The sequence below is a fragment of the Myotis yumanensis genome, unplaced genomic scaffold (genome assembly GCF_028538775.1).
Source record: "Myotis yumanensis isolate MYYU_CA2020_CCGP unplaced genomic scaffold, mMyoYum1.0.hap1 SCAF_2, whole genome shotgun sequence".
Classification (NCBI taxonomy): Eukaryota; Metazoa; Chordata; class Mammalia; order Chiroptera; family Vespertilionidae; genus Myotis; species Myotis yumanensis.
The window spans coordinates 36,867,270-36,892,332 of record NW_027223753.1 but is presented as its reverse complement, the minus strand read 5'-3'; the positions used below and the strand labels follow the sequence as shown (position 1 = coordinate 36,892,332).

Below are 25,063 nucleotides of genomic sequence, written 5' to 3'. Positions count from 1 at the left end.
CAGGTAATTGCGGAGGCTGAGCCACTGGGCCCTATAGGACACCTAGCACAGAAAGCCACTCTATCAACACAGGGAAGCATTAAAAATGCGGAGACAAAGAAACAGGTCACAAATGACAGAAATGGAGGAAAGCAAACTACTGGATATAGAGTTCAAAACCATGGATATAAGGTTTTTTAAGGATTTTCTAGAAACCGCCAATAAATTTAGTGAGACCCTCGAGGATATGAAAAAGGACCTACTAGAAATTAAGCATACACTGACTGAAATAAAGAATATTATACAGACTCCCAACAGCAGACTAGAGGATTGCAAGAATCAAGTCAAAGATTTGAAATAGGAAGAAGTAAAAAACACCCAACCGGAAAAGCAAAAAGAAGAAAGAATCCAAAAATATGAAGATAGTGTAAGGAGCCTCTGGGACAACTTCAAGCGAACCAACATCCTAATTATTGGGGTGCCAGAGAAGAGAGAGAGCAAGATATTGAAAACCTATTTGAAGAAATGATGACAGAAAACTTCTCCTACCTGGTGAAAGAAATAGACTTCCAAGTCCAGGGAGCGCAGAGAACCCCAAACAAAAGGAATCCAAAGAGGACCACACCAAGACACATCATAATTAAAATGCCAAGAGCAAAAGACAAAGAGAGAATCTTAAAAGCAGCAAGAGATAAACAGTTAGTTACCTACAAGGGAGTACCCATATGACTGTCAGCTGATTTCTCAACAGAAACTATGCAGGCCAGAAGGGAGTGGCAAGAAATAGTCAAAGTGATGAATACCAAGAACCTACAACCAAGATTACTTTACCCAGCAAAGCTATTATTCAGAATTGAAGGTCAGATAAAGAGCTTCACAGATAAGAAAAAGCTCAAGGAGTTCATCACCACCAAACCAGTATTATATGAAATGCTGAAAGGTATTCTTCAAGAAGAGGAAGAAGAAGAAAAAGGTAAAGATAAAAATTATGAACAACAAATACATATCTATCAACAAGTGGATCTAAAAATCAAGTGAATAAATAATCTGATGAACAGAATAAACCGGTGAATATAATAGAATCAGGGGCATAGAAAGGGAGTGGACTGACAATTCTCGGGGGGAAAAGGTTTTGGGGGTGCAGGAAGAGACTGGACAAAAATCGTACACCTATGGATGAGGACAGTGGGGCGGGGGTGGTAAGGGCAGAGGGTGGGGTGGGAACGGGTGGAAAGGAGCTATGGGGGGAAAAAAGAGGAACTGTAATAATCTGAACAATAAAGATTTAATGAGAAGAAAAAAAAAGAAGTGGAGTACATTTCCCTATCCCTTGATTGCAAGTTTGCCATGTGACTTGCTCTAGTTAACAACGTAAGTCTCAAAAGGACTTGCATGTTGCAGATTACTCTCTGGTGCTTCTGCCTTCACCATGAAAAGAATATGCCAGGGCTGGTCCTCTAGTCCAAGGTGGAGGAGGCGAGACATATGACCCAGTCAAATAAGACTAGAACAGAGCCAGTAACCAACCTCCAGTCATATGATTAACCCAGACAAGAAGAGCTGGCTCCCAGTCAATCTACACACTTGTAAACTATATAATAAATAACTGTTGTTTAAAATCACTGGGTTTTGGAGCGGTTTATTACACAGTAAAATCTGACTGACATACTGCTATATTCTAGTGCCTACAACAGAGCCTGAAATATGAGAGCTCAATAATGTCTTAAGTGAATTATTTAATTAAAAATAAATGGACAGGGAATAGCCAAAGAGGTAAGAAAAAACAGGAGAAAAAAAAAAAAACCCAGGAGAATGAGGTGTCTTAGAAGCCAAGAGAAGATAATTTTTTTTAAGTGATCAAAAGGGTTTAATGCTTCTGAGGTCTATTCAATCAGGTTTGAAAAGTATTTACTGGATATGGCAACATGGTGATCAATGGTAGCCTTGAGAAAGGAGGGAAGCAAGATTGAAATAGACTGAGTTACAAATGGTAAGAAATTGGCACAAAAAAGAAAATTTCTATAGCCAAAGACTGGCAGTGCTTCTTTACACAATGCCACCATTCTTCCTTGAAGATTTTTTTCCTTTTTGATTCCTTATTTTGGCTATCAAACTTGGCATATTTTTCCTACAAAGAATAGGAATGCTGGTCTGGTTGGCATGGCTCAGTGGTTGAGCATCGACCTATGAACTAGGATGTCATGGTTCAATTCCCACTCAGGACATATGCCCAGCTGCAGGCACAATCTCCACTGTGGGGCATGCAGGAGGCAGCTGATCAATGATTTTCTTTCATCATTGATGTTTCTCTATTTATCTATCTATCTATCTATCTATCTACCTATCTATTTCTCTCTCTTCTTCTCTAAAATCAATAAAAAGAGAATAGGAGTGCTGGACTTTCAAGTATGAAAATTTTCTTTCTTATCTCACAATACACAACAAGGCACTGGTTGAGAGTCATACAGTGAAAAATAAAAATCCTATCTGTATTATCCCATGCTTTAACTGGCTACAACAGGCCAATTATTGACCATCAGTCAAAAAATTAATATGTCTAGCTATAAAAGAAAAATCAACCATGAAAGTTAAATCTCATAAAATACTATGGAATGACAGATGATAATGTACTAAGTACTAAGAATAAAATTTGACAATAAAAACCTGTTACTAAGAATAAAATTTGTACTAGAAATAAAATTTCCCTATATAAATCTATTACCAAGAGCAAGCTTTGAGTCTCATTATTTTCAAACTAATTTGTAGTCCACAATTAAAGCAGACAAGACTTATATTAGTTTTCCTATTTCAATTTCTGATTTCAATTTCTAGGTACTTCCACTATGATGCCCTATCTATAAATATGTTCTCTACAACTAAATTCTATACAGACTGTTTTTTCAACTTAATGCAAAAACCATTTTATATGTTGTATATCCTGACACACTCCACAGTTCCTTAGTAAACACCCGCTGCTTCCCATCACATCTATATAACATGTATACAACATGTATTAACCAATAAGCCGTAAAGTTTTTTTTAACATACCATATTTTTCCATGTGCTCTTTTCCAGCATTCCCAAACATCTGAGGAGCAAATGGTGCAGAAGATAATTCATACTTATTCATCAGGACCTCCATATGTTTATCAATCGGATTAGTCCTGTTTAAAGACTGAGAGAGGAAAAAACAAAATTTAATAAGCACTTGACATGGTAGTGTCTCATAACTATTACAGTGTTACTAAGACATTTGCTTATTCTAAGTGCAATGTAAACAAAAAATGGACAATGTGAACAATATCAGTCAGGAAATACTTTGACCAAAAACATGGCATGAAAAATAATCAAATGACCTCTCTCTGCTCCTGGGGGGCAATTGGGGCTGGCAGCCACCTCTCACACCCGCTGCTGGTGCCGGCCCCACTTGCACCTGCAGCCGGCGCTGGAGCTGCTGCTCACACCTGCTGCCGGCACCCAGCACTGGTCCCGATTGCCCCTGAGGGCTTCTCCACCTCCTCCTGTTCCTGAGGGGCGATCAGGGCATCAGCCACCACTTGCACCGGCTGATGGTGCCGGCCCCAATCACTGCACCGTCAGCAGGTGTGAGTGGGGCCAGTGCCATCAGCACATGGGAGCGGTGGCAGTGGTGGGAGCGGGGCTGCAGGCAAACAAGGGACCAGGGGCATGGAGGATGGGCTGAGACCCACTAGTGCCCCCTGCAGCCTCGCGGCCCACAGTTCCTTTCAAGGTGCACGAGTTCATGCACTGGGCCCCTAGTAATGTAAATAACAATGCTATAAATAATAAATCTAAGACTCACTAAGACAGGTAAGGGCTCAAATAAAATTAAAAAAGAAAAAGAAGTTACAACTAATACAACAGAAATACAAAAGATCATAAGAGACTACTATGCCAAGCCTGAGTGGATCAGTGGTTGAGCATCAAGGTTTGATTCCCCGTCAGGGCACATGCCTGGGTTGCAGGCTCGATCTTCAATGTGGGATGTGCAGGAGGCAGCCGATTGATGATTTTCTGTCATCATTGATGTTTCTCTCTCTCTCTCCCTCTCTAAAATCAATAAAAATCTATTTTTAAAAAATAATTTCTTTAAAAATGTATCTTTTGAATTTTGAATTATTTCACTTTTCTGTAAATTCCCTTATTTTTCTTTTCAGGCCAGTAATGTCTCTTTTTGCAACTTCCTATACCCTTAAGCTATTTCCAAGCTTGTCTTTTATTTCTTTAAGCATAGTAAGCATGCCTAAATCTGAGTCCAATAACTCCAGTTTATGACGTCTTCAAAGATCGTTGTTTACTGTGCCTCATTCTCCTGGTTCTCAAGTATTGTGCCTTGTTTTTTAATGCTTGGTTTTCTTTGACTGCATGTCCTTGAAAATTTACTTGAAGAGTCCTCAAAGCCTAGAAGGAAGATGCCTTCCTCCAGAAGAAAATTTGCATTTGCTTCTGTCAAGTGCCCAGGTTACTGCCATTCTGGAACCATTTAGATTCAGTTCATGGTTTGAGGTTTCTTGGATCACCCAGGTAACAAGACTTGGCAGCAATCCTACGTGAAGGATAGCCTATGGTTTAGTAATTCTCAGTAAAAGGTTCTTCTGGGATTTTTTCCCCACTTTCTCTTTTTCCTACCTTTGTTCTGCTCAGTGCCAAGTAATTCTCCCTGTAATCTCATGAAAGTGGAGAAAAGAGGAAGTAGGGAAGGGGGGCAGCTTTACTTTGGGTTCACCCTTACCCAACGAGTTTACCCCTACAGAGTCCCACTTTCATGTGGGGAGTGGATATTAACTTCTGATATTGGAGAGTTCCTGAGCTTTGACTACTTTCCTCTTCATTCTAGGAGCCATCAAAATTGAAGCTCACAGCTTTCTGATCAGCTAAGGCCTTTAAAGCAAAAGCACCTTCAAATGCTGATCTTTATTTTCTGGCATTCACCTGCAATTCCTCTCTATTGTTAGCTCTTTGATGCTGTAGAGTTTTTTTTTTATATTTTATTCAAATATTCTAGCTTAAATTTTATTCAAGTATTCAGTAGGAGAATTGATTCAAATGACTTGGCTTACCAGAAACAGAGAAGTCCCACATGTCATTATCTTCAATTAGTTGAATAGAATTAATTTTTGAGTGAATAAATAAATGAATTTCAATTTAATTAGATAAGTCCATCTCAAATTCAATAATCTAACCTCTCTGAACATCAATTTCATCATTCACAAAATAAACAGGTTGAACTAAATTATCTCGATCACACTTTACTGTTCTAAAATACCAGGATATATGTGTACATATACAATGTCACCTTTTAGCTTTTGGGTTATATCCACTCATTTAATAACTGTGCCAAATTATGTGGGGGTTTTTTGTTTGTTTGTTTGTTTTTAATATATTTTATTGATTTTTTACAGAGAGGAAGGGAGAGAGATAGAGAGTCAGAAACATCGATGAGAGAGAAACATCGATCAGCCGCCTCCTGCACATCTCCTACTGGGGATGTGCCCGCAACCCAGGTACATGCCCCTGACCGGAATCGAACCCGGGACCCTTCAGTCCACAGGCCGACGCTCTATCCACTGAGCCAAACCGGTTTCGGCCCAAATTATGTTTTAAGTTGCTTATTAACAGGTGCTATCTATGGTAGTACGATGGGCAAAGCTTCTCTCATAGTGTCATAACAACTCCAAAATAACAGTAAATGAGACCCACTGTTGCTGAAAGAGACCCCTTCTCCATCTTCTCAAATCCAAGAGCCAAGACACAATCTGCCACACCTGGAAAGAAAATGTAATTATTTTGAAAATTTTAATTTCCAGACACTCAACAAAATACATTAAATACTTCAATTTTTAAAAGTATGTCAATTTATATAAATTTTAAAACATACTACAATCCTGTAAATTTTTTAATAAGTGAAAAATTAGGGAAAATTATTAAATGCTATTAGGTTAAGAGGGAAAAAAATCAAGAAAGTGTTTAATTCTTTCTTTGATCCTCAATGTTAATAAGACTTGATTAATGTGAAATATGTTTCAGTGAACAATAAATACGAATAAGTAATTTTAAATTTTCAAACATTACATTAAATACACTTATTTTAAAAGGAATCCTGATCATAACCTCAACAGAATTATATTTGGAGGGTGGGGCACCTAAGAAAAATGATGTTAAACTTCAACAGAACAGCAAAACAAGACAGAATTGACAAAAGTTGTCTTTTAAAAAAAAAGAAAAATAACAAGGCAGGGGGGATGGGGACACTAGCATTATCAAACAGTATGACATTCTAAAGCTCCAACAACTAAAATACTGACTATGGAGCGATAGTCAACAATCAGTCAGTGGAACAGAATAAAGGACCTAATAAAAGAGTCCCCCCCAACCCACCCCCAAAAAAACAGACTCTAGAATATTTGGAAATATAAAATATGATATACACCCGAGAACTGAAAGTCACACAAAAAAAGTGTACACAAATGTTTATAGTAGCATTATTCATAATAGCCAAAAAGTGAAAACAGCTGATAAATGGATAAACAAATTGTGGTACACCCATACAATGGAATCTTACTTGGCCATAAAATGGAATGAAGTACAAGTAACATTCCACAGCACGGATGAACTATGAAAACATAATGCCAAGTGAAAGCCACAAAAGGCCATATATTAATTACATGAATCCATTTATATAATGTTCAGAATAGGTAAATCCACAGAGACAGAAAGTAGATTAGTGGTAGGAAGGAGCTGGAGGGAGAGGGAACTGGGGAGTGACTGCTAATGGGTACAGGGTTTCTTTTTGGTGTGATGAAAATGTTCTAAAATTAGATAGTGGGGATAGCTGCATAAATCTGTGAATATATTAAAAAACACTGAATTGTATACTTTAACAGGGTGAATTTTATAGTATATAAATCACATATCCATAAAGTTATTTTTTTTAAAGAAATACATTGTAAAGCCATCCCTCAGATGATTGAAGGAAGAAATGATGCCAGGGGATCAGTAAACCCACATCTATTTCAGTGCACTGAACTAATAAGCACTACTCACCACCCTGAATCAGCTGCCGGGCCATAAACAAAGCAGTAGAACCAGTAGAACAGTTGTTGTTAACATTGATTATAGGAATTCCAGTCAGCCCCAAACTGTGATAGATAGCCCTCTGCCCAGAGGTAGAGTCACCTGTATAGAAAAAGAAATTAAAATTTTAATTTATGCAGCATGGGAATTGTGGAGCTGCAACACAATAGAATACCACATTATGATTTTTCAGTATTATTCCTTTGTCTAGCATATTACATGGACAGAATAAATACACTATTAACATCTTACTCAGAAACAGTTTTAACATTAAGCACCATTTACTCTGCAAATATAAAAAATTATCAAAACATAGAATGTAGAAAACCAAATTTTCACAGATTTTCTTAAAATATATTTTTATTGATTTCAGAGAGGAAGGAAGAGGGAGAGATAAAAAAAACATCAATAATGAGAGCTAATCATTGATCGGCTGCCTTCTGCACACCCCTACTGGAACCCAGGCATATGCCCTTGACCGGAATCAAACCCGAGACCCTTCAGTCTGCAGGTGGACGCTCTATCCACTGAGCCAAACCAGCTAGGGCTTCTTCTTTTTTAAAAACGATTTTACCTCCTTGAACCTTCATGTTATATTTAAGTGTTTAATATCCTATTTTGCATAAGGGTTGCAATTTCCTGCTCTTATCTGTCTGTTAGTTATCTTACTCATAGTTCTGTATCCTTTTGTCTGTTTCACATAGATAACTTCTTTCAGTATTTCCTGATATTCAGATCTTATTGTAAATTCCCTCAGCTTCTGTATGTCTGGAACACTCTTTATTTCTCCCTCATATCCAAAGGATAACTTTGTTGATCATTTCTCCCTTCCAATAGTTTAAACATTTGGTTCCATTCTCTTCTAGCTTGTAGGATTTCTGCTGAAAAATTTGATGATATTCTAATAAGATTTCCGTTAATGGTTACTGTCTGCTTTTCCCTGGCTGCCTTGATAACTCTTTCTTTACCATTAAGTTTTGACAATCTATATATATAAAAAGCCAGCGACCCGAACACTGGAACGACCGGTCACTATGATGCCCACTGGGACCAGCCAGCCAACCTCCCTTGGCCCCTCCCCCTGGCTGGCCTGGCCCAGATTGGGCTCCGATCGGGGCCAGGCCAGCCGGACCCCACCTGTGCACGAATTCGTGCACTGGGCCTCTAGTTTTAACATAATGTGTCTTGGATAATGCATTTTTTGGATTGAGATCATTAGGTGTTCTCTTTGGTTTTTGGATGTGAGGATCCAGCTCTTCCTTAGGTTTGAGAAATTCTCAACTATTTGAATAGACTCTCTGTTCCCTTTTCCCTCTCTTCTCCTTCTGGTATACAAATTATTCTTTTTTTTAAAAAAAAATGTTTTTTATTGATTTTTTTTAGAGAGAGAGAGAAAGGGGAGAAAGAAATAGAAACATTGAGAGAAAAACTTCCACTAGTTGCCTCCTGTATGCCTCCTACTGGGGATGGAGAGGCAACCCAGCCATGTGCCCTGACTGGGAATCGAACCAGTAACCTCTTGGTGCATGGATCAATGCTGGACCACAGAGCCACACCAACTGGGCTACACATTATTGCTCTTCCTGATGAAGTCAGATAGTTCTCAGAGAGTTCTTTCATTTATTTTTACTCTCAAGTTTCTATCTTCTTTCATCTGCATCATTTCTAGATTTCTAGCTTCAATACCATTCATTATTTCTTTCATCTGGTCAGCTCTCTTTCCTAAGCTCACTAGTTCATTTTTCATCTCTTCGGTTGAGCTCTTCAGCTCCAGAATTTCTACTTGGTTATTTTTAAAAGTGTCTATCTCTTTGGTAAAGTACTCCATTTATTCATTGATTTTATTTCTGAGTTCATTAAACTGCCTATCTGAGTTTTCCTGTATCTCATTGAGTTTTTTCAGAACTACAATCTTAAATTCTCTGTCACTTACATCACATACTTCCATGTCTTTACGTTTATTTTCTGGAGATTTTTCATTTGCTTTCTGAGCTGCCTTGTTACCTTGGTTATCCATGGCATTTTGATGGATTATGCCTCTGCCTAGGCATTTATGGTCATGAAATCTGCTTTTTAAAAAATAGTAACAATTTTCTATCTGGCAGGCTAAGATGTCTTCCTTTTGTTTTCCAGTAGGTGGTGCTGAAGCGCAGGTTTTTATTTTCTCTTGCACTGCTCTGGCTTCTCTGGCTTCTCAGATCTCTGTGGGCCTGGTGGGAAATGCCCTATATTCATTCCCTGGAGAGGTGGGCATCTTCTCTGAAACCAGGTTACCTCAGTCTCAGAACACCACCCCTGTGGGGAATTGTGATGCACAGTGGGGTTCCGAGTCCGTGTAATCCCAGCACTACCCCCTGAAACCAGACACTGCCAGTACTGCCCAGCTCTCCCAGGTACCCAGACTGAGCTCAACTGCAATGGGGGCAAAGGGGTGGAGTGGCAAAGGCCAGCTTGTGCGTCTGTGGTTTCGTTCTCCCCCACAGCCATGGCGACTACCAGATCTCAGCTGCCATACCTCTGTAGCTCCATCACCACCATCCCACCATCCACACCCCCACACACACACCCCACCCCATCCCACCCCCCTCCATCACTGGAACCAGCTGCTCAGGGAGGAATGTGTCTGCCTCTCCAGTTCAACACTCACTTCCGCAGCTTCTTCTGTGGTCCACCGCTAGCTCCCGGAGGGTAAAGGGAGGCAGCCAGGCTCAGTGGCTTTGTTTTCTGCCTGATAATGACATCTGCTAAATCACAGCTGCCACCTCTGTGTTCTGTCCCTGCTCCAATCACTAGGTTCAGCCACAGCACATGCTGACCACTCAGGCAGGATGTTGATTCTCCTCTCTGCTCTTCGGGGCTGCAGAGTGTGCACACTGCAACCTGATTCTTCCTTCCCAAGACCCACACTGAACTCCAGACTGTATCTCTGGCCCCCATCTCTGCTCTTCCCCCTTTTCTCCTCCCCTGCTCACTCTGAGTGGCCCACATTCTGATGTTTCAAGGCACGGATTTCTCAGATGTGTTTGCGTGTGAATTATAGCTGTTCAAGGGAAGAGACTTCAGGGACCTCTCATGCTGCCATGTTTCTGACGTCACTTCGACAGTTGACTTTTTTCTTGTGCTTTTGTTTCACTTTTTTTCTCTACAATTAGTATATATCATTTTTTATTTTTACTTATTTTTTTAAAATATATTTTTATTGATTTCAGAGAGGAAGGGAGAGGGAGAGAGATTTAAACATCAATGATGAGAGAAAATCACTGACTGGCTGCCTCTTGCACACCCCATACTGGGGATCAAACCCGCAACCCAAGCATATACCCTTGACCGGAATTGAACCTGGGACCCTTCAGTCTGCAGGCCAACGCTCTATGCAGTGAGCCAAACTGGCTAGGGCAGTATATATCATTTTTTAATCAGAAAAGTTTTAATGAAAATTTTTTATCAAATAAAAAACAATCAATGCAAATTTCAAGACAATAAGGAACAAAAATTTATCTTCTGAACAGTAAGTATCTTTATATGGTAGAACTATAGATAATTTCTTTCATTTTTAAAGATAAATTTTTTAAATTTATCTCCTGTTTTGACAATATAATAATGGCAAAAAAATACATGTTAAATTAAGCTGACACATAAGAGAAATCTGGAAATGATAGGTAAAACTCTGAATTCTGAGCTTTGAAAGTTAAAATTCATCAATGTCCTTGCATTATTTATGTGGTTGCTGCTAGATTTAGGTGAATAATTTTTATAATATATAGCTTACCACGTACCATAAACGTAGCCAATACATGCCTGTTCCACTGCTGAATAAGGAATCTGTGCATCAGCTAAAGCCTTCTGACCTATAAAAACAGAAGGGTTTTATCAAATAGTGCTTTAAGTATTTGCTTTAGGTGAGTGAAAATTAAGTTTAGGTTTTTCCCAGAGTAGTAAATTTACCTCCATATACCCTATTTTTAATTCAAATGACAAATCCTTCATCAAATCATTTCAGATCTCTTCTTTCAGAAGTAATCATTTCTCCCTCTAAGCTACATTACTTTTTCACACCTCCTTTCTTAAAAAAATATTTTTATTGATTTTAGAGAGGAAGGGAGGAGAGATAGATAGAAACATCAATGATGAGAGTCCTTGATCAGGTGAGGGTTAACAAAAAATAAATAAAGAGAGAGAGAGAGAGAGAGAGAGAGAGAGAGAGAATATTTAATAACATTGCCCTGGCCAGTATAGCTTGGTTGGTTGGAACATCATCTTGTACACCAAGAGGTGGTGGGTTCAATCCCTGGTCAGGGCACATACCCAGGTTGTGGGTTTGATCCCTAGGCAGGAGGCAACCAATCAATGTTTCTCTCTCTCCCTTCCTCTTTCTAAAATCAATAAAAAAATTAAAATAAAATAAAAAGAATGTTTAGCAACATAAAAGATAAATATTAAATGAACAACGTCCACCCAGAGAATCAACATCAATTAATTAAACCTCATGAACCTTCCTTTTTGGGGATCAGAGATGCTCTGATTTCATGTATAGTAATATCTAAATACTGAGGTAAATAATAGAGTTGAAACAAAATCCAAATATGTGGACTCTAGGCACTAGTGGAGTCACTAATGAATAAGCGCAGCAATTCTTTTTGGGTTGCCTTGCAACAAGCTCGCAGGGACAGGATGGGTCTGGAGACTTCCCAGGAGGAGGATTTACCTAACAACTTCATGGGCCCAAGTAGCTACCAAAGGTTCCCCGTGCTGGGAAGCTGATGTTTTCCAGCAGTGTCAACAACTGACACCTGACTTAGACTACATGGCTCTGACTCTGAAACATTTCTTTCTACCATGAAAAGAAGCTACTGTGCGTGTCCTCCTTTTTTAAAGAGGGAACAACGAATTCAGAATGATAGTTCAGCTAGCAGCACCTGGCACAAGCACGTGCCTCTGAAGGCTGCTTAGAGCAGCGGTCGCCAACCTTTCGGACATCACGGACCAGGGTTGGCAACTGCTGGCTTAGAGAACATAGACCCACACACTGTGGACCCTTCTCCCTCTGAGTCCAGCTCACTCACCAGTATGCATCCAAGTTCTTTGCTTAATACTCACTGGAATAAACAATAACAAACTGTATCACCTTATTTAGTCACACAATTGCCTAGTGATAGAAAAAGAATTCTTCACTTGGCTCAGTCAAGCGAAGAGAGGAAAGCCACCATACAGGTATTTAATACATTTTGAATGTGATTATTCCTTTTCTAGAAAAGGAAGATGCTGATTTTGTCATATCTCCTAGAATCAAGTTATCCCTTTAGTGACCCTACCTTTCTCTCCCACAGAGCCCTTTGCTGTCCCAACACACAGCTGGGTAGCACATACATCACTGGCCACTGTCTGCTCTGGCTATCAGCTAAGAATGCCCAAGGTTTTCCCCTCCTCCTCTAGAGAGCCACGAGGCAACCGCTTTATAGGTTTTTTTCCCTTCACCAGGCTTCCTTTTTTTTTTTTTAATATATTTTTATTGATTTTTTACAGAGAGGAAGGGAGAGAAACAGAGAGTCAGAAACATCGATGAGAGAGAAACATCGATCAGCTGCCTCCTGCACAGCTCCCACCGGGGATGTGCCCGCAACCCAAGCACATGCCCTTGACCAGAATCGAACCCGGGACCCCTCAGTCCGCAGGCTGACGCTCCATCGACTGAGCCAAACCGGTTTTGGCGCAGGCTTCCTTTTATGGTGGCAAAACTACTCCACAATCAAGACAGGTCACACAATAAACCACAATGCTCAAAGGTCTAAATGTCCTATATTACCTGCTTCTTTTGCCAAGTCAGGGTAGTCTCTTGAATTCTCAACTCCAGGCTTCACAAACTAGAAATACAGAAGGAGATAACAAACAGAAGCAAGTTTAGATTTCTTCACAACAGAACATCACAGAAATGCATTCATTCAAATAAAAACATAATGAACACCTAGCATTTCCTTGATTCTCATAATAAGTAATATACAGTCCTTACCCTCAAGGAGATTCCAGCCTATTGAAAAACAGGAAATTACACTACAGTGTCATACGTACAGAATGATTTGGGAGAGACAACTACCCAGCGTCAGAGGGAGGACTAGAAAGGCTTCCCAGGGGAACTGACACTTAAATTAAGTCTTTAAGGGTAGGAGTTAGCCCAGCAAGGGAAAAGGAAATCCTAGAGCAAAGGCCTAGAAGTGAGAGAATGTGGCTCGAGCCAAGTACTGCAAAAAAGTTTTATATTGCAGAGGTTGAAGCACAAGATGGGAAGTGACAAGTGATAGGGATAGAAAAGAAACTTAGGACCAAATGATAACTACTAAATTTTACTGGGAACTTACTGCGTTATGAATTATGCTGAGCACTTTACATCTATTCACTCACTTGGTCCTCACAACAACACTAAGAAGTAGATACTATTATTATCATCACCATTTTACCATTAAAAAAAACTAGAGCACAGAGACATTAAGTAACATTAAGGACACACAGCTAATATGTAGTGGAGCGGAAACTTCAATAGTCTGGCTGTAGAGTCAAACCACAAGGGACCTTATAGGCTGGAGGCAGTGAGACCAAATGCATGATTCTGAAATAGTCCAAGGAAGAGGTGACTAACAGCAGCACAGAGGAGGAAAAGAAGTGGACAGCCTTAAGAAACACAAAGTAAAATCTACCAAACTTGGTGACTGATTAGATAAAGTGAAGTGGTTTGCTAGTAAATGTTTGTGATAAAGAAAGATGACTTTTAAAATTTTCTGACTGAAAACCACAATAAAATACCACAACCCAGCATACACATACAGTCTACCCTTGGTACCCACAGGATTAGTTCTGGAACATCACACACACACACACACACACACACACACAACACACAAATACCAAAATCCACAGATGCTCAAGTCCCATACATTAAATAGTGTTGTATTTGCATATAACCTACACCTATCCTCCTGTGTACTTTTTTTTTTTTAATATATTTTTTTATTGATTTTTTACAGAGAGGAAGGGAGAGAAATAGAGAGTCAGAAACATCAATGAGAGAGAAACATCGATCAGCCACCTCCTGCACATCTCCTACTGGGGATGTGCCCGTAACCCAGGTACATGCCCTTGACCGGAATTGAACCTGGGACCCTTCAGTCCGCAGGCCGACGCTCTATCCACTGAGCCAAACCGGTTTCGGCTTCTCCTGTGTACTTTAAATCATCTCTAGATTAGGTATAATACTAATCTATATATATAAAAGCCTAAGCAACTGAACAACCAGTCACTCTGACACGCACTGACCACCAGGGGGCAGATGCTCAATGCAGGAGCTGCCCCCTGGTGGTCAGTGCACTCCCATAGCCAACCTTCCGTAGCCAGCCAACCTCCCTCGGTCCATCCCCCCAGCTGGCCAACCTTGACTGGGACTGGGCGAGACGGCCCTGATCGGCCTTGATCGCTGGCCAGGCTGAGGGACCCCACCCATGCACAAATTCGTGCACTGGGCCTCTACTACAATATAAATGCTATGTAAATAGTTGTTCGTTGTATTGTTTAGAGAAGAATGGGAAGAAAAAAGTCTGTACATGCCCAGTACAGATACATCCTCTGCAACCATCATAGGCCTAACTACATAGTGCACATCAACTACAACATTTTCGGGAGAATATTTTTGATCTGTAGAACACACATATGGAGGACAAACTGTATATTCATATACAATTAAAGCAAAACTTGCATGAAATACTTATCCTTGTTATACTGGTACAATATTTTCCATTTTTAATTTTTTTAATGCTAGAGGCAACCTTCTAAATTGATTTCATGACCCCCAATGGGTCACAAAACCCAATTTGAAATACTGTATAGATATTTAACTTAAATATCATTGTGGTGCCAAAATGCAGCTGTCAAACTGCACCAAACCAAAATATTTAACATTTATTCCTGTCCCTGACCCATCCCAATTCTTCATAATCCCTGAATTTGGAAATCCTTCATAATTCCCTAATTCAGCATCCAAAAATTGTCTATTCTCCTTCTACTTAGTTTTCAGTTCAAGTCACAATCGGAGCATTTACAGAGAGCACTTACATAAAGAGTATTATGCTAGGCTCTAACAAGTAATAGCCATTAAAAACTAAATTACCAGCCATACAGTGAAATAACCTCGCCTTCCCATTTCTTATTGAAATCAAGGCAATTTTTTAAAAATTAGTCTGGCAAATTAACACATACAACATTACTCCTTCAAAATGTAAAGCATGTTTAGGTGGGAATTACCAAATGTCAATTAACAGTAGCTTGGATAAAGTGTGATATGGTCACACTTTGGATGTTACATCAATAAGAATAAACAATCTATAACTATGCATAAAATTATGGATGAACTCACAAACATAATGCTGAACAAAAAAGCCATAACTAATCTATGACAAGCCTTTGCAGGAGAGGAGTCAGTGACTGGATGATGGCAGAGGGGTAATTTCTGAGGTACTGGTAAGTGTGTGTGTGTGTGTGTGTGTGTGTGTGTTTAAGCAAAGCAGTGCAAAAAAAAATATGTATCACAAGGCTTATAATAAAAACAGTAACCCTGCTTCATTACTCCCCATCCACTGTCTTACTTGCTCCCAAAATATCCACTTATTTTTTAGAGAGAGGGGTAGAGAGAGAGAGAAACATCAATGTGGGAGAGACACACACCCATTGCTTGCCTCCCACAAGAGCCCCGACCAGGGACTAGGGCTGGGGATCAAGCCTGCAACTGAGGTACAAGCCCTTGACTGGAATTGAACCCAGGCCCTTTCAGTCCGTGGGCCGACACTCTATCCACTGAGCCAAACTGGCTAGGGCCCAAAATATCCACTTTTAGATATTTCTTCTTTTTATAAACTGCCATGTTTCTAAATATCCTTATATTATTGCTTCTTTATCAATTTAAGATATTATATAATGATACCCAATAAGGATTGGTCTCTTAGACCAATTCACATATACTAGTACATTTATATTTCTTATATGGTTGAATCAACAATTTTTTATTAAATCAGTACTCAGTGTTTACCTTATTAAGTAAATATTCCCTCACTCCTGAGCCAAGTTGGGTGCTATGATTAATTAAATTTCTTCTATTGCACAATTTTGTTTTTTCTTCTGGAGTTATTAATTGCCCCATTTTTTAAAGTTTTAATCTTTTTATTGCAAATACCAGAGATACAGAAACCACACACATACATACCCTAAAAAATGTGTGTGTGTGTAGTATATTATTCTGATGAATTATTTTAAAGCAAACACTCTTGCACTCACTAGCAAAGATTCTCTTCTTCACCAAAATCTAGCCAGCTTCCTCTAATATCTATTAGGCCTCACACTGACCTATAAAGACTTAAACACTGCCGGAGACCAATTCCAGCATGACAGCAGGGCTGCATCTGGGAATGGCTGAAGGCATTTCCCCAAACCTGAAAAGGGATTATTGCTTGGCTGCAAGACAGCTAAATGGCATCTTAATCTACATGTTATTGCCTCCTACTGGCCAAATACCTGAACAGCCGTAGGCTAATTCTTCCATTCTGACAATGATTCTGTATACCCTTTGAAATGTATATCTCTGCCTCGCCTCAGGACAAGTTGTGTTTATAAAAAGCATGGGGTCCTGGGGATGAGGAGAACCTAAGGCCTTAGACATAAGACCTTAGAACTTAGCTCCTGTAGCTAAGCTCCTCTGACCCCCAAGTGCCTTTCAAAATTATACTTCGTCTCCGGACTCTTATTTAAAATCTAGGCACAGACTTCTCCAGATTCCTGAACCCTTCTTGGTGCTGGGACAAGAACACCAACAAAACACTAACATAGTTTCTAACAGCTCAAGACCACATCCCTGGGACAACCCTAACCACAATTAAAGTACCTGGCTGGAAAAACTAAGGGCTGCCTAAAGAACTTACTGTTTGTTCCAGCCAACACAAGTGTCAGTTAGCAAATCTACATGAATTCATGTGGACCAATCCCCTCTTCTTCCCACTTTTTTAAAGTTCTCACTTCTCTGACACTACTGAGCCCCCGCTCACCACCTTCTTGATCCCCATTTGCCCTTTAAAATACCCAGACACCTCTGCCCTAACCGGTTTGGCTCAGTGGATAGAGCGTCTGCCTGCGGACTGAAAGGTCTCAGGTTCGATTCCGGTCAAGGGCATGTACCTTGATTGCGGGCACGTACCTTGATTGCGGACACAACCCCAGTAGAAAGTGTGCAGGAGGCAGCTAGCTGATCGATGTTTCTCTCCCATCAATGTATCTAGCTCTCTATCCCTCTCCCCTCCTCTCTGTAAAAAATCAATAAAATACATTTTTTTAAAAATACCCAAACAGCCGAAACCGGTTTGGCTCAGGGGATAGAGCGTCGGCCTGCGGACTGGAAGGTCCCAGGTTCGATTCCGGTCAAGGGCATGTACCTGGGTTGCGGGCACATCCCCAGTGGGGGGTGTGCAGGAGGCAGCTGATCAATGTTTCTCTCTCATCGATGTTTCTAACTCTCTATCTCTCTCCCTTCCTCTCTGTAAAAAAAAAATCAATAAAATATATTTAAAAAAAAAAATACCCAGACAGCCGAAACCGGTTTGGCTCAGTGGATAGAGCGTCGGCCTGCGGACTGAAAGGTCCCAGGTTCGATTCCGGTCAAGGGCATGTACCTGGGTTGCGGGCACATCCCCAGTAGGAGGTGTGCAGGAGGCAGCTGATCGATGTTTCTCTCTCATCGATGTTTCTAACTCTCTATCTCTCTCCCTTCCTCTCTGTAAAAAAATCAATAAAATATATTTTAAAAAAAATACCCAGACACCTCTATATAAATCAAAGTTGAGTTCAGCTCACATTGAGTTCAGCTTACATTGAACCCTTTTCCCTTTTGCAATAGTATATTATTGATTAAAATGTCCTAATAGTTACCTAGTGTCCACCTTTATCTTTAACACCACCACCCAGACCAAAAATATTGAACTTTGCCTGCCACTCCAGAAACTTCTCTAGTCACTCAGTCCCAATCTCAATCCCCACTCCACCCCCAAAATAATTACTATCCTAATTCTTTTTTTGTTTAATCGATTTTAGGGGAGAGGGAGAGGGAGGAGGATAGGGAGAGGGGGAGGGGGAGGGGGAAGGGGAAGGGGAGAGGGAGGGGGGGAGGGCGAGGGGGAGGGTGAGGGCGAGGGAGGGGGAGAGGGAGAGAGGGAGGGGGAGAGGGAGAGGAAGAGAAGGAGAGAGAAACATAGATTTGTTGTCCCAATTATTTATGCATGCATTGGTTGAGTCTTGTATGTGCCCTGACCAGAGATCGATCCTTGGTGTATAGAGACAATGCTCTAACCAACTAAGCTAGCCAGACAGGGCACTATCCTGATTCTTACAATAATTACTTCCTTGTAGTATTTTATAGTTTTAGCTTATAACACATACTACATTTATTAAATATATGCTTAAATGATGAATTAACTGTAACAGTAATGTATGGCAAAAATATCATGGAAGGAACATGAGATGTTGAGTAATCAGTTTCAAAATTTAGGAGCTATATCATGATAAAAAAATTACTTAGTCCCACTTAGCCTCAGAGATGAACAATAAAATGGAGATAATAATCCATTACTTGGATTATGAGATAATGCAATATTTTTCAAGCTGTAGATTTGCATAGGGTGACAAAATCAATTTTAAGGGTTGTGGGTTGTGAGCAGCATTTTAAAAAATAAAATAGAATAGGAAATATAAAGAGTTCATCACACATAATAAAGATAAGTGTTGCTTTTGCAAACTTATTTCAGCTGTGATATAAGATGTATCTCTTTCTGTGGGTAGTAGAATTATCACACACAAAAGTAATATTTAAAAGCGTAAGTGCTTAATTATATGGTCCTAACTCCAAAGGCACCAACATTTCTAAAAAGGTGAACACCTGAGGAACAGAAACAAGGTTGGAAAAATCTTGCGCCAAGACACTGATCTTCACTAATGTTTCTCCTCCTCATCCGTACTTCAAAATGTCCCTGAGAATCCTAATACACTGCTGGTGGGAATACAGACTGGTGCAGCCATTATGGAAAACAGTAGGAAGTTTCCTCAAAAAATTAAATATGAAACTGCCATTTAATGCATCATCCCACTTCTAGGAGTATATCCTAAGAAACATGAAACACCAATCAGAAAGAATGTATGTACCCCTATGTTCATAGCAGCACAGATGACAATAGCTAAGATCTGGAAACAGCCCAAGTGCCCATCAGTAGTAGATGAGTGGATTAAAAAGCTGTGGTACATTTATACCATGGAATACTAGGCAGCAGTAAAAAAGAAGGATCTCTTATCCTATGAGATACCATGGCAGGACTTAAAGAGTATTATGCTAAGCAAAATAAGCCAGTCAGAGAAAGTCGAATATCACATGATCTCCTTCATATGTGGAAGCTAATGAACAAAAGAAACTGATGAACAAAAGAGATGCAGAGACAGAAGCATTGAACAGACTGCGGAATCTCAGAGGGAAGGCTGGGCAGGGTGGGTGGGTGGCCCATGGTCAACCAAAGACCTTGTATGCATATATGCATAACCCATGGACACAGACAATAGGGCGGTAAAGGCCTGAGGTACGTGGTGGGGGTGGGCTAGAAGGGGTCAATGGGGGGGGGGGGGGGGACGTGTTTAATACTTTCAACAATAAAGATTTAATTTTTTAAAATGTCCCTGAGAAGGAATCCAACAGGGAGTACATCAGTCCCCTCTATATATATATATATATATATATATATATATATATATATATATATATATATTTAATTGATTTTTTACAGAGAGGAAGGGGGAGAGAGATAGAGAGTTAGAAACATCGATCAGCTGCCTCCTGCACATCTCCTACTGGGGATGTGCCCGCAACCCAGGTACATGCGCTTGACTGAAATCGAACCTGGGACCTTTCAGTCCGCAGGCCAACGCCTATCCACTGAGCCAAACCGGTTTCGGCCATCAGTCCCCTCTTATCCTTGGAGGATGTGCTCTAAGGCCCCCTGTGGGTCTCTGAGACCACAAATAGTACCAAGCCCTGTGTATACTGTTTATTTTCTATACATACATGTCCATGATAAAGTTTATAAATTAGGCACAATAGCTAATAATAAAATAAAAATTATAACAACATACTGTAATAAAAGTTATGTGAATGTGTCCTCTCTCTCTCTCTCTCTCTCTCTCTCTCATAACCGAGATGGCTAAGTGCATGGCTGCTAAGTGACTAGGAGGGTAGTGCAATCCAGAACTTAGGAATTGCTTGTTTGGGGGATTTTCTGGTGGCTGATTGCAGCTAACTGAACCCGCGGATCAGGGGGCTACTGTGTTCCTAGGAGCGCGGAGCGGGTGGCATTCACCATCCGCTTCCCTTTCGGGGTGCGGTGGACCCTGCCTCCCCTGAGGGTCCACTCGGGGTCAAAGGAGACGGGGGCCTGAGACTACCTTGCTGTGTCCCCCACAAACGCTGTCGCGGGATGAGATGGAATGAGGGAAGGAAGTGGGCGCATGGAAAACCCGGAGACACTACCATCCCTCGGAGACTCTATCATAACCCACCCGGCTGCCGCTCTGACGCCCCGAGGGCCGGGGTCCCGGGCGGGGGGCTGGAGGACGGACCCACGGACAGTGTCAGGCCCTGACAGCGCCCCGCGCCTCCCCGTCCCGGGTGTCGGGTCTCCTCCGGGCTGCCCTGTCCGCACCGGGACCGAGCGGGCCGAGCGGGCCGAGCGGAGCTGGGAGCCCGCCTCCCCACGGCCGCTCCGTTACCTTGGTCATCCCCACGCCCACCACAAACGCCCGGCGCAGGGGGCGAGGCTGCAAGGAGGTGAGAGCCATGGCTCCAACGGGGCGGTCCTGTAGCGGACACGGTGCAGCGCCGCGGGGTGTTGTCAGCCTGAAGCGGCAGGGGAACCCCAGCTTCTCCGGGTGAAAGTTTGACGGGGCGGAGGCGGAGAAGGGGGAGGAGGGGCGGGACAGGGCACCTGCGCCTGCGCGGAGGCTCGGCTGCGCGCGCAGCTTTGGGGGCGGGAGTGCTGCTAGCAAACCCCACCCCTTTTTTATTGCGGGTTTAGCAAAGCTAGGATCCGTGATCTGCATGGATGAACCCGGAGAGCATCATGCTAAGCGAAATAAGCCAATCGGAGAACGACGCATATGTGGAATCTAATCAACAGAATAAACTGATGAACAAAATAGATCCAGAGACATAGAAGCATGGAACAGACTGATGCATTTCAGAGGGAAAGCCCGCGAGGGGGGCGGGGAGGAGATTAACCAAAGAACTTATATGCATATGTGCATAATCCATGGACACTGATGATAGTGTGGTGAAAGCCAGGTGGAGGGGCGGGGGACTTCTGCAGGGTGGAGGACGTCAATAGGGAAAAAGGAGGGGGCATCTGTAATAATTTCAAGAATTAAGATACATTTAAAAAATAGGGACAGTGAAACAAGGAAGGGCTTAGAATAAGTAACAGGAGAGAACCTAGGTGGGGCTGCTTTGGCTCACTGGAGTCAGAGAAAAGGGGGCCTTGGAGACAGGTTCAGGGGGTGAGCCCAGGTCCAGCTGCCGCTGGCCATTGTTCCCCTGGTTGCAAGTCTCATGGGAACCCTTAGAGCAGTGGTTCTCAACCTTCTGGCCCTTTAAATATATATTTTATTCATTTTTTACAGAGAGGAAGGGAGAGGGATAGAGAGTTAGAAACATCGATGAGAGAGAAACATCAATCAGCTGCCTTCTGCACACCCCCTACTGGGGATGTGCCCGCAACAAGGTACATGCACTTGACCGGAATCGAACCTGAGACCCTTGAGTCCGCAGGCTGATGCTCTATCCACTGAGCCAATCCGGCTAGAGCAACCTTCTGGCCCTTTAAATACAGTTCCTCATGTGGTGACCCAACCATAAAATTATTTTCGTTGCTACTTCATAACTGTAATGTTGCTACTGTTATGAATCGTAATGTAAATATCTGATATGCAGGATGGTCTTAGGCGACCCCTGTGAAAGGGTCGTTCGACCGCCAAAGGGGTCTCGACCCACAGGTTGAGAACCGCTGCCTTAGAGTTTAGGAGATGCAGCCTGAGAGGGAGGGAAGAAAGGCTTGAGCATGCCCTGGAAGAGAGAGAGCTGCTATATAGCTCTCTGTAGACAAATATGCTCAGTGTTATCTCATTTTTTAAATGGCATTTCGTTTCATTCTGGCATTGCCTACATTCATGGACTTCACTGCCTCACCTCCCATATACACCTCAACTCATCTCAATTTTATGCTCAGTAATTGTATTGCAAAAATATTTGTGTCCTGGGGGGTAGATCAGTTGGTTAGAGCATCAGCCTGATATACCAAGGTTGTAGGTTAGATTCCTGGTCAGGGCACATACAAGAAACAATGAATGAATGCATGAATAAGTGGAACAACAAATCAATATTTCTTGCTCGCTCCCTTCCTTTCTCTCTCTCTCTCTCAAATCAATTTTAAAATTAAAAAATATATATATATTTGTGAATGTGAATCCCTAGCGTGGATGAAATCCCTAGAGGAGGCCACATTCTAAAACTGACAAGCTCAGGGGAGGCCTGCATGGTGGGCCTTACAAACTCAAGAGACCTACAGTAACCACATCGGATGTCTGAATATAATAATTCCTAACTAAAAGCGAGTCAATAGACAGGCTGGCTCAATTAAGGTAAAAACTGACTTTTGTCAAGGAAGATACAGGCCTTTTTCCACCCAATCTTCTACCTCCTCCCCTCTGATAACAATCAGTTTGTTTTCTGTAGCTATGAGTTTCTGTTTTATTTTGTTTCTTTCTTTCTTTTTTTAGATTCCACATATAAGTGAAATCATATGATGTTTGTCTTTCTGTCCAACCTATTTCTTTTAGCACAATACCCTCTAAACCCATCCATGTTATCAACAACGGCAAGATATTTTATAGCTGAGTAATATTTCATTGTATGTATTCACCACATCTTCTTTATCCATTCATCTATGGATGGACACCTCGCTTGCTATTTCTTGGCTATTGTAAACAATGCTCCAATGAACATAGGGGTGTATATATCTTTTTGAATCATTGTTTTAGGTTTTTTTGGATACATACCCAGAAGTGGAATAGCTGCTCCATTTTTAATTTTTTGAGGAAACCCCATGATGTTTTCCACAGTGGCTGCACCAATTTACAATCCCACCAACAGTGCATGAGGGTTCCCTTTCTCCACATCCTTGCCAACACTTGCCATTTGTTGTCTTTTTGATAATAGCCATTCTGAAAAGTGTGAGGTGATATTTCCTGGTGCTTTTGATTTTCATTTCTCTGATGATTGGTGATGTCAAGCATCTTTTCATGTGTGTGTTGGCCATCTGTATACCCTCTTTGAAGAAATGTCTATTCAGGTCCTCTGTCCATTTTTTAATTGGGTTGTGGTTTTTTTGGATGTTGAGTTGTATAAGTTCTTTAAATATAGGATGTGGCAAAAGTAGGTTTTCAGCTATGAGTATGTGAAACTGCTTATTCTTGTATTATTATTTATTAATTATTGTATTACTTTTCATACAAACAACTGTAAACCCCACCCTGTATTTTGGATATTAACCCTTGATTGTGTGTATGTGTGTGTGTGTGTGTGTGTGTGTGTGTGTATCTATATATATAAAAACAGGTAATATGCAAATTAGCTGGGACGCCTTAAGGCAGTGGTTCTCCACCTTGGCTGCACATTAGAATCACCTGGAAATCTTTTTAAAATCCTGATTTCTGGGCCTCATCCTCCGGAAATTCTGTTTCTTTGTTACTAATGTTGTGGCCCCACCCCATAACAAAGAAACAGAATTTCCGGAGGATGAGGCCCAGAAATCAGGATTTTAAAAAGATTCCCAGGTTATTCTAATGTGCAGCCAAGGTTGAGAACCACTGACTTAAGGCATCACGACTGGCTCAGGAGGAGGTGCGCGAACAGATGGGCGGGAGGGGACTGCGTGCTGCCCCCAGCCCCAGCGGCCATGGGAAAGCTGGGGCTGGAGGTGGGCCGGAGCGGACACACACCAGGGGTGGAGCATGGACACACACCAGGGGTGGCAGCGTCCTCTGAGCAGCCGCTACGTGGCTCAGAGCACGCCCCCACCCCAGCGGACACACACCAGGGGGGCCTCTGCATGTGAGCTACAGAGGAAACACCTTTTTTGACCACTCATTGGCTAAGCTCCCTGTACAGAGCCACTCACAGTGTTCTTGGTAACTTGGGTTATAAGAATCCAAGAAGGTGATCTAGGAGGGTTTTTCCACCTGACTCCTGGAGGAAAAAACAAAGGTCCACTGCTGGAGGGGCTAAGAAATGTCATATCCTGCCCTAGCCGGTTTGGCTCAGTGGATAGAGCCTCAGCCTGCGGACTGCAGGGTCCGGGTTCGATTCTGATCAAGGGCATGTACCTAGGTTGCAAGCTCCTCCCTGGCCGGGGCCCAGGTCAGGGCTCATGCAGGAGGCAAACAATCGAAGTGGCCCTCTCACATTGATGTTTCTCTCTGTCTTTCCCTCTTTCTTCCACGATCTCTAAAAATCAATGGAAACATATCCTCAGATGAGGATAAAAAAAAAAAAAAACAGAAAGAAATGTCATATCCTATGAAAGACACATCTTGAAAATGCCTAAAGAAAGTTGTCATTTTTTTCGTGGTGAAGGGACTGGAGTCTGTGTTGATGAAAACACTGTGGTGGCTGTGATGACTGGCAGTGGCAGCAGCAATGGGGTGATGGAGGTGGTGCCTTCCCCTGATCAGCCCAGTCACCTCCCATAGAGGGAGGCCAGACTATGGGAGCGAGCGGGAGCGGCCCTAAGCTGTCAGTAGGACATCCCCTGAGGGCTCCAGGACTGTGAGAGGGGGCAGGCTGGGCTGAGGGACCTCCCCACCCCAGTGCACAAATTTC

General features: G+C 41.7%; 1 protein-coding gene across 1 annotated transcript in view; it reads right to left on the bottom strand.

Annotated features, from left to right (window-relative positions):
* The window catches only part of SCP2 (sterol carrier protein 2), a 104,927-nt gene extending 83,859 nt beyond the window's left edge, over positions 1 to 21,068 (bottom strand). Inside the window, exons 1-6 of the mRNA XM_070405149.1 lie at positions 20,902 to 21,068; positions 12,878 to 12,935; positions 10,851 to 10,922; positions 7,045 to 7,176; positions 5,701 to 5,765; positions 3,028 to 3,154 (exon numbers count right to left, since the gene is read on the bottom strand). Coding sequence (XP_070261250.1) covers positions 3,028 to 3,154; positions 5,701 to 5,765; positions 7,045 to 7,176; positions 10,851 to 10,922; positions 12,878 to 12,935; positions 20,902 to 20,970 — 523 coding nt within the window. The 5' untranslated portion in view covers positions 20,971 to 21,068. The remainder of the gene's footprint in view (positions 1 to 3,027; positions 3,155 to 5,700; positions 5,766 to 7,044; positions 7,177 to 10,850; positions 10,923 to 12,877; positions 12,936 to 20,901) is intronic.
* Positions 21,069 to 25,063: the final 3,995 nt, after the last annotated feature.